Below are 15441 nucleotides of genomic sequence, written 5' to 3'. Positions count from 1 at the left end.
ACAACAGTCGACAGTGTGCAAAGGTCTGCTCTCTGCCTTCCTGTCTTTAACTGTTGGAATTGAACCGTGGTAAGTGAAAAGAGGCATTCAGCGAGGTTAGACCTGTGCAGAGACGAGAACAATGCCTGTTTCCACATGGAAGCAGAAGCTGTGCAAGTGCTATTGATTTTATCTGCTTTGTGGCTATAGTTGGATTGTTCAAGGGTCAAAAGGTTTAGTGCTAATTCAGAATATAAAGGGGCCATTTGAAGTTGCCTTATAGACAGTGGAAGGGCAGGCATGATGTATTTGCTTTGGCTCGGTCACTGTTTTCTCACCAGCGCGTGATAAAGCGTGTGAATATTATCAGGACATGGAACGGACAATGTTCATTTGTGATTGTTATTTGTTCTGTCTTACGACCTGAGGGGTAATAAAACCCTGTGGCTGCAAAATCAGGCTCACAAATCTACTGTAAGGATTTAACAGCAGCTCCATGTTGGTATTAATAACACAATTGCACCTACACACACACACACACACACACACACACACACAGTTTATCTACTTCAGTCCCAGAAACATACACGCATAAACCCACCCTCCTATACCCCCCACCCATTCTGTTGCACTGCCTGAGGAAGCCGCTGCACGCCGTTGTAGCAGGTGATCGCCCTTATTTGGTGATGGCCCAGATCATGTGACCAGAAAATGGTGGAAGCTGTGAGGTGTTTGTAAGCTGAGCATCTCCATCGAGAGGCTGGGGGAGCAGGAAATAGGCAGGGAACTGGGAGCCACATCCATGCTCTGAGACGCAGGAGGACACACGATCCCGAGCCCCGGCAGTGGTGAGTAGATGGTTTTTATTCCGTGAAGATGGAAAAAGATAGAGGGATATGTTGTTTTTCCCCCCCTCCTCACTGCCAGCAGACAGGAAGAGAGAGAGAGGGAGGAAGGGAGGGGCTGCTGTCACCAGCACTGTGGTCCTGTGCTGTGCTGTGCTGTGGATGCGAGGCAGCAGCATCCTCCATAGGAGGATGCTCAGAACAGATGATGCTGCTTGTGTTATTCTGCAATGTACCAGTGTGTGTCTGTGTCAGTGTGTGCTGATTATCTCTCTGTGTCTGTGTGAGTAGGCGTGCACATGCTGTACATGTTTCTATGAATTGTCAGCACGATAGTCAGTTCCACTGTACAGGGATTCACCACTCAGCATTTTTCTCTTGCATCTGCAAATGCAATCACATTTTCCTTGTTCCGGGCCGAGTGCATCGAGGAGCTTCTCTTCCTTTCATGCACGTGACTCACTGAGAATTTGCATCTCTGCCCAGTCCGTGCTCAGGAAGGCGTGCAGTCATTCGATTTGAATCAGCACTAGAACAAAAAAGGAAAAAAATAGGCAGTGAGGAGGGGGGAGCGAGCTCGTCATGATGTAACAGCAACCCCCCCACCACCACCACAGACACACACATACACCACTTCCAGCATCCTCCCCCCCTCCTCCAGTTTGAATGGGAGGATTATTCACAGAGGAAGATTTTTCTCATTTCTCTCCCCCCTCCCCCCATCATTTTTCTCCCCCATCCACCTCACCACTCTTGTCCCCAAATGTTCTTTGATAACTTCAGAAATCTATCTGGTCAGACAAGTGGAATTAATGTAATCTATTTTAACACAAGCTGGTGTTTCAAAGCTTTGTATAGTTTGACCAGTGCAGGAGTTTTTATGCTGATATTGATGTTGACAACAGGATACAGGTATATTGACAAATAGTCTGTGTTTTACACAATACAAAGAAATAAACTTGATATGGACATATCTATGGCTATATCAGATACTATATCTGCCATGGCCTATTTTTTGGCAGTAGTAGTAAATATTTATGGCACGTAGATATTTACCTTATAATAAATACGCTGTACAGTTCTGATCGCTGGCTGTGGCCCAGCAGGTTGAGATAATCATCTTTAGATGCACTGTACGGATGTGTGTGTGCATGTGTGAATGTCATTCGTAGTGTAGACTAAAACTATAAATGCAGTCAATTTAGTCTTCCATTTAAACAGTTTATCATATTGTACTGTGTGCAGATGCAGAGAAAATGATCAGGTTATTTTGACTAAATAAAGTTGTATGTGAATGACACCATATATTTCTTAAATACAACAGCAAGACTTTCTTACTTTTATTTATTTACTGCTTTATCACCTTTTTGTGGAAATAAACAAAATATACTAAATTATTTTCCTGTAGTTGAGGAAGTATTCAGATCCTTACTTGAAATAAAATTAGCAATAGGCTACTGCTATATTAGATAATCAATAACAATTGTGTTTCCATCTAAGTGGTGGAATAAATGTGTAATATAGCATGAAATTAAATTATTAATTCTTACACCAAAGTTTGGTCATGTTATGATAGTAATTTATTGACATGTCTACCTCACACTAAAATCTGAATAATGCACTTGTTTGTAAATCACTATGGAGAGGAAGCACAGGCGATGGATTATGTAAGTGGTTGTTGCTGTGGTTTTATCATAAGAGTCCAATTATTAACTGTCATTATGTCCTCGTAGGTCCTCTGGGGATGGACCTGGCATCAGAGAGTAAAATGAACTCTGAAGCGGGCGAAGGCCGACCAGGTGAGTGTGACTCCACCAGCAAACCAACAGTTACTCAAATAGAATTACCTGTTATATCTTAAAGTAAATAACTGCTTTTATGTGCTGTTCCCCCCCCCCCCCCCCCCCCCCCCGAAGTGCCTCCTACCTCTCTTCCCCTACAAGGAGGCCCGACCCAGAGGAAAAAGCTCTCCGCCCCTCGCATCAGCCTTTCACTTGACCAGAGCGAGGACGACTTGGGGGAAACGCCAGACGATCTCGACATCAACGTCGATGATCTCGACACTCCTGATGAGGGGGACTACCTCGACTACACGGACCATGAAATGGACTGGGAAGGTGGGTTATTCAGAACACAGTCAATATCAGACTGATCCCAATATAGTCCTTGATCATCCTGATCCTGGAGGAGGCGAGATGTTCCAAAATATTAATAATTTGCACTGTAGTTTCCCAGGTGTCTCTTCCTTCCATGCCTTTGTTTGTATTACCACCACCAAAGGAGCTTACGTTTCCTTCGCCATCCATTTCTTTGTTGATTGGTTTGTTTGACAAAAAAGAGAGAACTTGGTACAAGGATGTTTAATAGGTCAGGAAAGAATCCATAAAATGTTGGTGCGGATCTGGATCAAGGGGAAAATCCAGGAATTTCTTTTCTAATTTTCTTTACCACCGTGAGATAAGGTGTTTTGCAAAGTTGTTGTTTATTTCTCAGAGAGTAATTCATTGATCTTGATAAGTGTGTGCATTTTAGTGCAGATTTAAATAAAAATCAGGATCTAGTGAATTTAAATGTGGTTTCATTAGGGGACTGTCGAGCCTTGGCAGAGGTCTATGCTCTGCTGAGTGCCATTCTAGATTTTTATAATTGTCCATAAAATGTCAAAAAATCAAATGTCATGTTCCCAAAAAGTCCAAAACCCTAAGATATTCAGTATTTAATTATACATGTATAAGAGAAACAGGAATTCCTCTCATTCAAGAAGATTGGACCAGAGAATGTTTGGCATTCATTCCTCTATTCCTCTGGGACTTTTGGGCTCTACTGAATAACATTCTATTTTAATATTATTTTAATCCATCATGATGGAACCTATAATTTGCGTAGTCAAGATTTTTTTAAGAAGACACATTTTGACATGTCACAGGAGGAAAGGCATTTTAATAATAAACTGAATGATGGCTGGGTCGCATTTTGCGGCCTCAGTTTCCGGGTCCTGGTGTTGTTCATGCTGCTCACGGTCACGCTGCTGTGGTTTACTGGGGCACTTGAATATAACAGAGCCGTCCCTAATAATACAAGGAACAACTGAGCTTATGTTCAGAAAATGTCTGCTCCTGAAAAGGCCTCCGACACACAGTATTTGCTCTTTTGTCCTCTCCCATATCAGACCCGAATGCTGCCAGCAGGACTGGGACCAGTGAGCCTTATGAATCCATCCCGACGTACAGCGCAGAGGAGGAGCGCCACGACGGGAAGCTGTGGAGGACGGTCGTCATCGGGGAGCAGGAGCACCGCATCAACATGAAGATCATTGAGCCCTACATGAGAGTCATCTCCCACGGAGGTGAATATTAAAGAGCTGATTCAGCACCATGACTTTGGGGGTTATGGCCCAATACTGGCTAAAGGTTTGACACTTCACTGGTTGACTATCGAAACCCCAAGTCTTTTAAATCACTTTTAATTACAGCTGACCTAAAAAGAACTAAATACCAGTCCATAATCTAGTAAAAGAAATTACTTTTAATAGTACAACTGAAAATACATTATACATACATTAGGCACCTGTAATACATAATAGGTAATTATTGAGTTTTGGTTCAATGTGAACTCATTCAAGACATTTTTAGTATAACATTAAAAAGCATTAGGTGAGGCGACAGTGCATTAATAATGTATTACTATTAGTGTGTTCAACTGTAAAAGTGACCTGCAGTAAATGAGTTGCAGCAAGTGCAGACCAGCTGCTGAACCCTGAGGCTGCGCCACAGCTGCTGCACAAAGAGCTGTTCACCTGTTTCTTCAAAGTTCGGTGAAGCTCTCACAGCGCGCAGAACCCCGAACTGGAGCGTCAGTTGTCGTTGCTGTAGTCATGGATGGCGCCCGTTGTCACGAACACGCTGTTGTCGTGATTGACAACAATCACTTGTGTTGACACCGCCGCTGCTACAGAGCCACATTCAACACTGCACTTCCTTGGGCCCTTCACAATGCACATACCTTGTGTGAAGCTGATAAGATGAATGGTTCTCGGAATACGTGTTCCACATACAGACAGCCGATGACAGGTGGTATATGTTACTGTGGCAAACTTGCACAGTTTGATTTTTAATGGCTGAGTGGCCCTGTAGGTTATCTGATCGAGTGAGTTACTCACCACAGGAAGTGAAAACACATGTTATCCAAGGAGCTGTTTGCCTGTTTATTCAAATTTTATTATTATTAAAAGTACTGCCGCTCCAAATCACACCAAATTGACACTGCACCCCCTTTGATCCTAAAAAAAACTAAACAAAAACCAATGCCAGGGTGAACGGTTCTCGAGATCTGTGAGGCACAGACAGAGAGGCAGACAGACAGACAGACAGACAGACAGACAGACAGACAGACACACACACACACAGGCAGACAGACAGACAGACAGACAGACAGACAGACAGACAGAGACAGACAGACATTGTTAATGAGCCCAACCTCTGACTTCATTGCCAAACAACCAAACTAAAAACTGTCTAAAGCATCTATTTAAAGATTTCTCCAGTTCTCAGTTTTAGTTTTCAGTCGGCCTCAATTTCTGAGTCAGGGTAGGAGAACGTTATAGAAGTCATAATCTCTGCTGTACTGACTGTATCACAACAATCTATTGTGCCGGAGTTGGAGAACGAGTTAGCAGAGTGATGTTGATCAGTTTTGAAATGCCTGATCTCAACCTTGAGCTGGAGCCAAGTTAAAATGAACTAATGCAGGCTGCAGTGGAGGCGAGCCGCTGAGTTTTACATCACACGATGGTCACCAGAGAGCGAGCTGCACGCAGAAAACCATTTTTATCTTCTTTTTTTTCCACACGTCAACTGAACATTAGTACAACAGGACTCAGGTTGAAAACCATGAAAGTGGCCACTTGACAATAACATACCCTGTGCGTTTAATGAAGGGTGGAGGTTGCTGACCGAAACCACTCACTGCTCACTGAATGAAAATCCATTCTCCCATAGAGGGTGCCAGGGGTCATGGTTTGTGTGCAAAAATGACCTGATCTCACCCAGCATTAAACAGTGTTCTTCACCACCACCACCATCATCATCATCATCATCATCATCAAAATCATCAAAACACCAGCGCTGCAGTTTAAGATCATTTTCACTATATATCTTTCTGCCAATAGCTTTTTTAATTAATCAATGAATCAATCAACTGTCAGAAAATATTGAATAAATGTCCGTCAGAATTTCCTACAGCCCAAGGTGACCTCTTTAAATATCAATTCATAACACTAAGATTACATAATCATGATTTAACATCTTTTAATGTATCTACCAATCTGCATTAACACAGAGGGACCTGGGTCTGACTCTGTACCATACCAAAATATCCTGGCTACGAACGCTACCATCTTGCACATTTGGAGCCAAAGTTTGCACTGTAGCGATCGGGGGATGGAGCTGTAGTATCGAAATCCTGCCTGACGTTTCACCCCATTCCAATACTCAATTAAACCTCAACATAGATGAAAAATTAACACAAAACATAAGTGTGAAAAGAACGATCTAAAATGGAAGTATCATTTGCATCACATTATTTGACATTTTTTGTTCGGCCCATGCCCCCTCTGCTAACATGGAGGAGGCAGGGTTAATGAAGTATACTGCAGCCAGCCACTAGGGGCGATCAAGATGCTTTGGCTTCACTTTTAGGAAGCTATTATGTCGTCTAACTTTATAGATGGACCATACAGAGTCACAACATATTAGTTTCACAGGCAGGGGCCCCATCTTTCTCTCAATGGGGCCCACTACAACCCAAGGGCCAATGGCCTACGCCCCAATAAGCCTGTGCCTCAAGAAAACCCTGACCATGTTACCGTTACTGATGGAAATCAGACACTATAATCATTGTACGTAGCACATTTTCCCCCCACTGTGCTCTGTGCTGTGGGCTTAAGTGTAACAGGAGACGTCTGTTACTGAACAGTCAACATCAGCAGCTCTGTCTCAGATGAAAGACCCTCTGTCAGAGTGACACCAAACCTGTCGATGGATGAGCTGGTGAATTATCTGAAACTTAATGAGAGGAAGCAGGACAGAGAGACAGTCAGACAAAAGAGACGCAGATAAACACAAAGAAAACAGCGAAAAACAAGGGAACAATCAAATTAGGAAGCTGTGCTAATTAAGGCTAAGCTTTCACCAAGAATTGTTGGATCAACTTGACTCTCATTCCTTTTAATTTTATGTTTTTTTTTAATCAAGGCTACTATGCCAATGGAGTGAATGCCATCATCGTGTTTGCTGCCTGTTTCCTGCCAGACAGCGACAGAGAGGACTACCATGAAATAATGGAGAACCTCTTCCTGTGAGTAACAACTTACAAACACCAACATTTACTTTTACAACATTTACATGAAACAACATGTCACCAAAGCTACTGCAGTTCATCCTGTAGGGAACATGAATGCACCAAACTGCATCACGATCAAAGTCACATTGGTAGAGATATCTTATTGAAAGCCACAAATGTGAACATCAGGGTGACGCTACAGAAACATCAGGGGACACGTCAGTAGGATTCATTCTCAGTAGGATTCATTCTCTGGGGACCATGACTGTCTTCTCAAATTCACCTAGAAGGTGTAGAAATATTTCAGTGTAAACTGACAAGCCTTCATGCTTGTGTGGCTAAAAACCACTGAAAGCATTTGCCCGATAGTCAGTCATGGTCCTCATGGGATGTGAGCCGACACTGTGGTGACCCTCTGACTTGTTTGTTAATGTGCTTATTTGTTAGTAAGCAGGATTACACATAAACTACAGAACAGATTACCATGAAAATAGGTGGAAGGAGGAGAGAACAAATCAAATGTTGGTGTGGATTCGGATCGGGGGCTGATCCAGGGATCTTTTTTCTCTTTCTTTTACATTGTGAGACAGGGCATTTTTAAAAGTTTTTGTTGATTATCTTCAACATCTTTGTTTAGGTAGTGGATATTTATGTGTATGTGTGCAATTCGGTACAGATCCAAATACAATTCTGGATCTAAGTGAATTTAATATGGTTTTATAAGAGGACTGTTTGGCCTTGGCGGAGGTATGCATGCTACTGAGTGCCCTTCTAGTATTGGTTAACCCTGTTTTAGAAACGAGTATAAGACCGTATCCCAGTATCTTGAGAATCCTGGATATACTACCTGGAGTACTCTGATAGAAACCAGGATCCTGTGGTGAGGGAAAACCTTATTCAGGTTTCTGAACGGTCTCATAGTGGCTGAGATGATGAGAAGCCAAAAGAAAACTGCAGGCACACGATCAGAAACCTGCATTCTGTTATGATCATATGTAAACAGATACAAAGAACCTGTTCATTTGTTCTATTTAAACACTATATCCTGAAAATAATCCAAACCAAACTGGGAAACTGCACCATGTTTGCACTCAGGTTTAGTTTTATAGTTTCCATGGCACAGAGATCCAAATACCTGCAAAACAAACAGCATTCAACCTGACCTCAAGCTGATTTTAGTGATGATTAGCCAATCTTTTTAAGATGGTGATTCATGATATGTCAACAATTTACTTTCATCAACCTTTTATCATTGACACTATGAGCTTGTAAGCATGCATCACATTTAACTCAAAGAAATTCTGTCCAACCTAAATCCACCCTGGTTGAATTTATACAAAACCAATATAAGGAAACATTAAAAGTTGCATTTTATTCTTGAAACCATTTCGTGAATCAGGAATGCAGCTGGATTTTCCTTTTAATCAGCCACGGCTCCTCCGTGCAAGGGAAGCTGTGTAAAGAAAGCGACAGAAATAAAGTGATAATGGAGCTTGTTTGCTGAGACCTCCCATGCTGATGTCTTCACTGTTGTGCTGGCACAGATGCATTGCATGCTTGGACAGTGTGGTTGGGATCCCACGGGCTGTTCTGAGAAAGATATCGAGTAAGCTGGCGTATCCAAGAGTTTTTGGATAGGAATGAAAGGAGGTAAACCGTAGTGTCTGCAGTTTCTGCTGCCAGATGGCTTGAGGTGTGAATACGTGCGAGGAGGAGTAACTATTCGAGGTGGTGAACAGTGTGCGGCTCCTGTCAGTGGGAGATAATCACAATAGTCACGAAACAGAGTGGATGTTGGTTTGTAAGCTGCAGAATAACATTAGATCAGGAAGAGAGGAGAGTCAGGCTGAGCCTATCAACTCAGGGGTTATTTAGGAAATCAGAAGGACTGTGGTAGCTGAGGATATTGTCAGAATTGACAAAGTTCCCCCGCTGATTGAGAAGAATGAGAAAAAGGTGGAAGGGGGTGAGGAGAGAAATGAGAAAGAGATAATGGTTTCTCTTGGTCTGAATCAGAGAATTGGATTTTAAAAAGGTAGAAGTCTGATTGAGCTGCTGAAATTGATGCAGGGAAGGAAAATAAAAAGGTGGGATTCAAACCAAAAGAGCTCATCCATGAAGCCTCGTTTGTACCCATTTCTCGTAGCTGATATCAGACGGCAAGATCTCTTATATCCTTATATTGTTGGCTTTACATTCAAATTTCCTGCACAATATTGTAACATACATAATGTTAAAGACATATAGTGACTTTGCTTCTTATTGTGTTTAAATTACATGGTAATATGACATGTTTTCCACTGTGATATGGTGAAAGGTTATATTTTCCTAACTCCACAAGATGCTTTCCAAGTTGATATGCACTAGCTAATGGTTTTGTCAGGTTGGTGTTTGTCATTTAAATGATCTGTTTTTATCTGTTGTAGTATTCACATTTCCAGAGACATAAATATAAATACTTTTCGTCATCCTAGTGGTGTGGCTCTACAGTGGTAATCAATAGATTGCTCAAAATTGTGTGTCGATATTCATGGTCCCCAGATGACGAACCCTAAGAAAAAGCTTTCCTCTAGCGCCACCATGAGGCTGACATGTTTGATTTTGAAGCTGACATATTTAATCTGAATTGCCTTGATGATCAAATAAAAATGTTATAGACATTCATGCTCCCCCCAGGATGAATTTAGCTTTTGTACATGCAAATAATTAGTAGTTATAATTTTCAATCAATAAAATAGTTGACTTGTAAAAGGTGGAGGACATTCGGGTCAAATGTCGGTCAGTCAGAAATAATTTGCTAGTTTGTAGTCAGGGTCACAGTCATGGTCAGTGAACTGTGAAGTATTTCACCCTGTGTGTGTTTGTGTGTCTTCAGCTATGTGATCAGCACCCTGGAGCTGATGGTGGCGGAGGACTACTTGATCGTGTACCTGAATGGCGCCACACCCCACAGAAGAATGCCCGGCCTCGGTTGGTTGAAGAAATGCTATCAGATGATTGATAGAAGGTCAGACCTGCTTCTCCTTCACCTGATATGTGATGACAATATGATTTCACGAGAGATAACAGACGCTCAGAACATTTGAAGCTCCTATTATGTGACATATTGTGTTGTTGCAGGCTCAGGAAGAATTTGAAATCCTTCATTATTCTCCATCCATCTTGGTTTATCAGGACCATTCTAGCAATTACCAAGCCCTTCATCAGGTAAAACTCATCCCGACTGACATATCTTAAAAGCTCTGTTATATATCGCCATGAGGATGAATTTCACTGACTTCGATGATCCCATGACTTTTCCTCTGGTCCCACTTGAGGTTGACATTTTAGCTTTTTAAGTGAAATGTCTGAACAACTCTTGGATGATTCGCCATGAAATTTGGTTCAAACCATAAACTGTATATTAAAATGGACGACACGTCTCCTGTTCCTCCCACTACCCAGAAAGAAGACAAAATAGCCAAGATATGAACACTGCCATCTTGCGTATTTGGAGCAGGAATCTGCGCAGTAGTGATCGTTACATGGAGCTGTGGTAGCGAGGTCCCGTCGACCCGTGTGCTTGACGTGTTACATGATGTTTCAGCTCTTTTTTGTAGCATCAAATAACTAATTAAAACCAAATTTATCAAGAAATTAGCAACTGAACAATCCTGAACCAATAATATGTGATAAGAAATATGTTAAAAGACAAAAAAACGACTTAGAGAAAATTGTATTTGTCATGTACTTTGACTTTTTAACTTAGTCCATGTCCTGTACATTAACATGGAGGAGACAGGATTTATGACCTATACTGCAGTAAGCCACCAGGTGGCGATTTAGACATTTTGGATTCACTTTTGGGAACTAGCATGTCGTCCATCTTCATACACAGTGTATGGGTCAAGCATGTTCCCTTAGGATGATTTATAGTAACTTAGGTGTAAAGTAAAAGTAAACTTTCATCTGGTGACATTATCTGGTTAAAATGTTATTCCTCAGATTTAAAGCAGATTTCTTTCACCGTGCTTTTCTTGTTTGTGAGCTTATGTAAACTTGTTTTTATGCATGTGTGACTGTGTGTGACTGTGTGTGACTGTGTGTGTGTGACTGTGTGTGACTGTGTGTGTACATTTTGCTATTTACCCAGTGCCAAGTTCAGCAGTAAGATAAAGTACGTGAACAATTTGGACGAGCTTCAGGAACTCATCCCCATGGATTGCATCCAGATCCCAGAGTGCATCATTAGGTGAGTCCACGCCCGCCTCCTCCGAGCCCGAGCTGTCGTTTTAAACGCCTTTTATATTCATCTTGTCGTCTGAACTCTCACCTCCAGACTCGACAAGGAACTGAAGGAAGCATCGGAGCACTCAAAGTAAGCACCGACTCTCCTGCCTCTCGTTACTGCCCTCTGCGGAGACAGGGGCCCCTGTCTCAGGTTTTTCCTCGGCCGCAGAGCTCATTTATCAAACGGCACACTTTCAGATCCTGCCGGACGACTTGCATTGGATTTGGCTACGGTTGCAATTACAAGAAAAAAAAGAGACAGCAAAAAAAAGTTGCTAAAGATGCTAAATGCATTGCTTTCATCTCATTTATCATTACAGTAAAATAAATGAGCCCGTCCTTATTGCCGAGTGATCTATTACCCTGATAATAAATGCAGGATCAAAGCTGTGGAATTACACACTAATCTCTTGCTGACTAATTGTGCACTGAATCATAAACTGCACGTGTCTCCACATTCACAGTGTACCAGGGCATTGCAACGATAAATCCTGCTCTAACAACCTCTCCATTTTTGTTCTCCTTTCTATCAAGAGTGAATATTTTCCTGCAGGGATCGGAGCCAGCGGCAGCAGCAGCAGCAGGCAGAGCAGAGTAAGTCCTCTAAGACGTTTTAGGAAGAGAAACGGCCTTCTGTCAGCGTTGTGTCACTCATACATAAACACCACCCGTCTTTAATGTCTCTGTTTTGTTCTGTCATCTCACCCAGCCGAGCAAAAGCAGCCGGTGCCAGCAGCTCTTAAACCCAAACATCCTCAACGGACGGGTCACCTTGGTGTTCAGAAAACACTGTCGTACGGCTGAAGCTGGGAAAAGCAGAGGGTTGTTAAGCTAGTGTGTGTGTGTGTGTGTGTGTGTGTCTGTGTTTGTCAATTACACATCGGGGTTGAATATGAAATCACACCTCACAATAGTTAACACGCAGATGTCATTCTTTCAGGCGGCAGCAGCGTCTTCTGTCCCTCACATCTGCTGTTCAGAGAACTATAGAGTCAAGTGTGACGCTTGGCGGCGCCTACAGAGTAGCATCAGTGTTCACGGTAGGTTAGGAAATGCAATTTACACCAGACAGTGCACCGTGCAAATCCATTTCTAGAGACTAAAGTGTCTTAGTTGTGTGCATGAGAAGCAGCGAAGCAATAATATTCACCCTTTACTGGTTCCACAGTATCACCACTTCAGATTCAACTTGTGCGTCAGCAATCTACAATAAAAGCACAAGGGGACACCATAAAGACCTTGTGCCATAAATGACCAACTTATTGAATTTCAGCAAATCAAAACCTCTGTCTTAACACTAATGCCCTAAAACTGAAGAATATAATGAAAAATAGATATTTTAACTGAAGAGTTTAACTGAAACCAAGTAGGAGGAAATTAAATATACAATGAAGTTATCCGTGCAATGTGAGAATATGTCTTTTTAGCCATGTTCTCTTGCCAGTGTGTGTGTTTTTTATTGGATCAAATTAGGGTCACCGATTTATTTTTGTGCTTGTGCAATAAAACAGTTTTGTAGCAGTAGAAATATTGAGTATGTTTGATTCACACTTGTGCTGGGATGTTTTCAAGTGTTTTCACAAAGTCTGAGGGACGGACGTTGAAGTTACAGCAACAAATCTGGACCCTATTTTTACTCTTAAGCTGATTGGCCAATCAGCACGATTCCCACTGACTAACCAATCAGAACGTTGCCAATTGACCATCTGTGCTACCATGTTGAATTCAGTAACCCACCTGTGTTTCAGAGGAGTCCAGAGACAAAAGGAGAACGTCCCGATTGGACAGGGTGAATTCAGACTTTGTGAAAGCTATCCCTGCACAAATGTGAATCACACAGATGCACAAAATATGATGTACAGCTACAACGTTATTTCCCAAGCAAAAAGTATAAGTGACCCTCATCTGATCCCATGTGTTTTCAGTCGGTTTCTGTCAGGTGCATAAACTGGGAATAATCTCTTCAGCTTCTCCTGGATCGGATGAAAATAAAAGATGGGGTCTCTGTAAAGCACAATATCATCTATATACGTGTGTGTGCATTTGTACATCAGTGCATGTCCCCACATAGATAACTGATGGTCCTCGTATCAATGAGTCCTATTATGGTGTAGTAATGAGGATGTGCAGAAAAATTATGGATCACTGTCTAGTCAATCAATAAAATGGACTTAAGTCTGAACTATGTTTAAATGAGTGACTCTGTTTCCACCTTGTGATGTCATGAAGTTTATTTCTATAGCACCATTCATATACAGCGCAATTCAAAGTATTTATTTCCTTCCAAGACTTTATTTGAACACATTTTTAAATCAAAATTCGAGGACAGCAAACAGAAAAGTATAGAAATACTATGATAAATCAAATGTAAAATGCTAATCCAACAACACATTTAACAAATAGATGAATAATACGATTAATGAAACTGTCAAAACTCGTAAACGCCCACGATAAATTATGTTCTACGTGGGAAGTGATCATAATCAAAACAAAGTCTAGAAAAATCAAGCTTAATTATGTTAACAGTCTTTAAGGGTGTTAAATGACGTGGAATTTTCCCCAGCTCATTTGGTTTTGTGAATGAATAACAGTCGTAAAAATACAACTCATTATAAATAGCTGCACATGTCTCATTTGGTTCATATTCAGTGGTGGATAAATGGGTCTGTCCCTCAGGGCAGGAGGAGATAAACAGCAAAGAGCAAAATGAATCAAAAGAGGGAAGAGGTCAGAGGAGGAGGATGGGATCTTTCTTTGTGCTTCACCGGAACGTGTAGCTCTCATCATCGTACTCCAGCTCGTCGTCCTTGTCATCTCCAAGTTGTCCGTAACGAAACTTCCTGTACACGGTGCCATCCTGGCCCATGTAAACAATGTCCTCATCATCATCATCCTCATCCTCATCCTCCTTCTTACCACGTGAGCGACGGTCACTGAGGTCGACTAGCTGAGACTCCTGGAAGCGGCCGCCGGAGGAGCTGGCACGGCCGCTGTAAGACGCAGAGCTGTAGCCTCGGTGCGCGCCGCCACCGCCGCCTCCGAATACCCCTCCGGAGCCCAGCTTCTCGTAGCCGCGGGGAGTTATGTCTGGGGGAGCTCTCTTAGAACGGGAGTGTCTGATGAGGAAGACGACAGCCACCAGGGCCAGCACCAGCAGGACGCAGGCGATGATGAAGATGGTCAGGTTCCCTCTGGCCTCCCCCTCCTCCTCGTTCGTGAAGGCCAAGTTGGTGCTGAGGACGCACTCGCCTAGAAGAGCCCCGGAGGCAGGAGGTTTAGACACTTGTGCACAAAGCTGCCTCTCTGCTCACAGCATACTAACCTCCATTCAGACTGTTACTGACTGTACTAGCCCCTGTGCACAATATGTTTGGTTTTGGATCTAGGTTTAAGTTTAGTATTTTTCTTATATATTACTTATAATTTGTTGACTATTTGCTCAGCCATAGAAACACACTTTGCACAATATGTTTGCTTATGGTTTCAGGTTATGATTTCCTCACTAAAGATTTGTCTTCTATCATATATTAGTGATAATTTGTCTTTTACTTTTACTCCACCTCAATTATACTTTATTCCTTTTCTTGCCCTGTATGTGTGTTTTAAGCTACTGGATGCCTACATTTCATTTGGGATCAATAAAGTTATCATCTATCTTAACTAAAACCAGTCATTTTTCACTTTGGTATAGGATTTCATCATATTAAAGCATCATGTGATTTGATAATGCCGGCGTGATTGTCCACTCCACAATTTTGCTCATACAAAAAAAATTGTAATATAGAACAGGGGAAATTAAGAAGGAATGAGAAGTTCCAGCATTTGTGGAGCTTGATTTATACCAGGGAGTAAATGTCCAGCATTTCTCAGCCTGTGCTGCTTCAAGTTTGACCACTTTCTTTAATCTGTCTCCTGAATTTGTACAAATCCAGTAGTACATTTTTGATGAACCCCTTTAATTAACACACTTCATAATCTGATAAATAATTTATCAAGAAAAAGAAATGCA

General features: G+C 41.9%; 2 protein-coding genes across 2 annotated transcripts in view; one reads left to right on the top strand and one right to left on the bottom strand.

The window, feature by feature from the left end:
* Positions 1 to 626: 626 nt before the first annotated feature.
* prune2 (prune homolog 2 with BCH domain) lies at positions 627 to 12910 on the top strand. The gene is made up of 11 exons (XM_034602696.1): positions 627 to 827; positions 2558 to 2623; positions 2741 to 2941; positions 3994 to 4170; positions 7076 to 7178; positions 10039 to 10170; positions 10284 to 10370; positions 11296 to 11394; positions 11482 to 11520; positions 11967 to 12026; positions 12142 to 12910. The coding sequence occupies exons 2-11, from the start codon at positions 2569 to 2571 to the stop codon at positions 12173 to 12175; spliced, it is 987 nt and encodes a 328-aa protein (XP_034458587.1). The 5' UTR covers positions 627 to 827; positions 2558 to 2568; the 3' UTR covers positions 12176 to 12910.
* A 523-nt stretch (positions 12911 to 13433) lies between these two features.
* The window catches only part of pcsk5a (proprotein convertase subtilisin/kexin type 5a), a 34217-nt gene continuing 32209 nt past the window's right edge, over positions 13434 to 15441 (bottom strand). Inside the window, exon 37 of the mRNA XM_034602697.1 lies at positions 13434 to 14681. Within this exon, the coding sequence (XP_034458588.1) occupies positions 14194 to 14681 (488 nt within the window). The 3' untranslated portion in view covers positions 13434 to 14193. The remainder of the gene's footprint in view (positions 14682 to 15441) is intronic.

Source organism: Hippoglossus hippoglossus, chromosome 12, assembly GCF_009819705.1.
Source record: "Hippoglossus hippoglossus isolate fHipHip1 chromosome 12, fHipHip1.pri, whole genome shotgun sequence".
Taxonomy (NCBI): Eukaryota; Metazoa; Chordata; class Actinopteri; order Pleuronectiformes; family Pleuronectidae; genus Hippoglossus; species Hippoglossus hippoglossus.
This window is presented reverse-complemented; position numbering and strand designations above follow the sequence as displayed.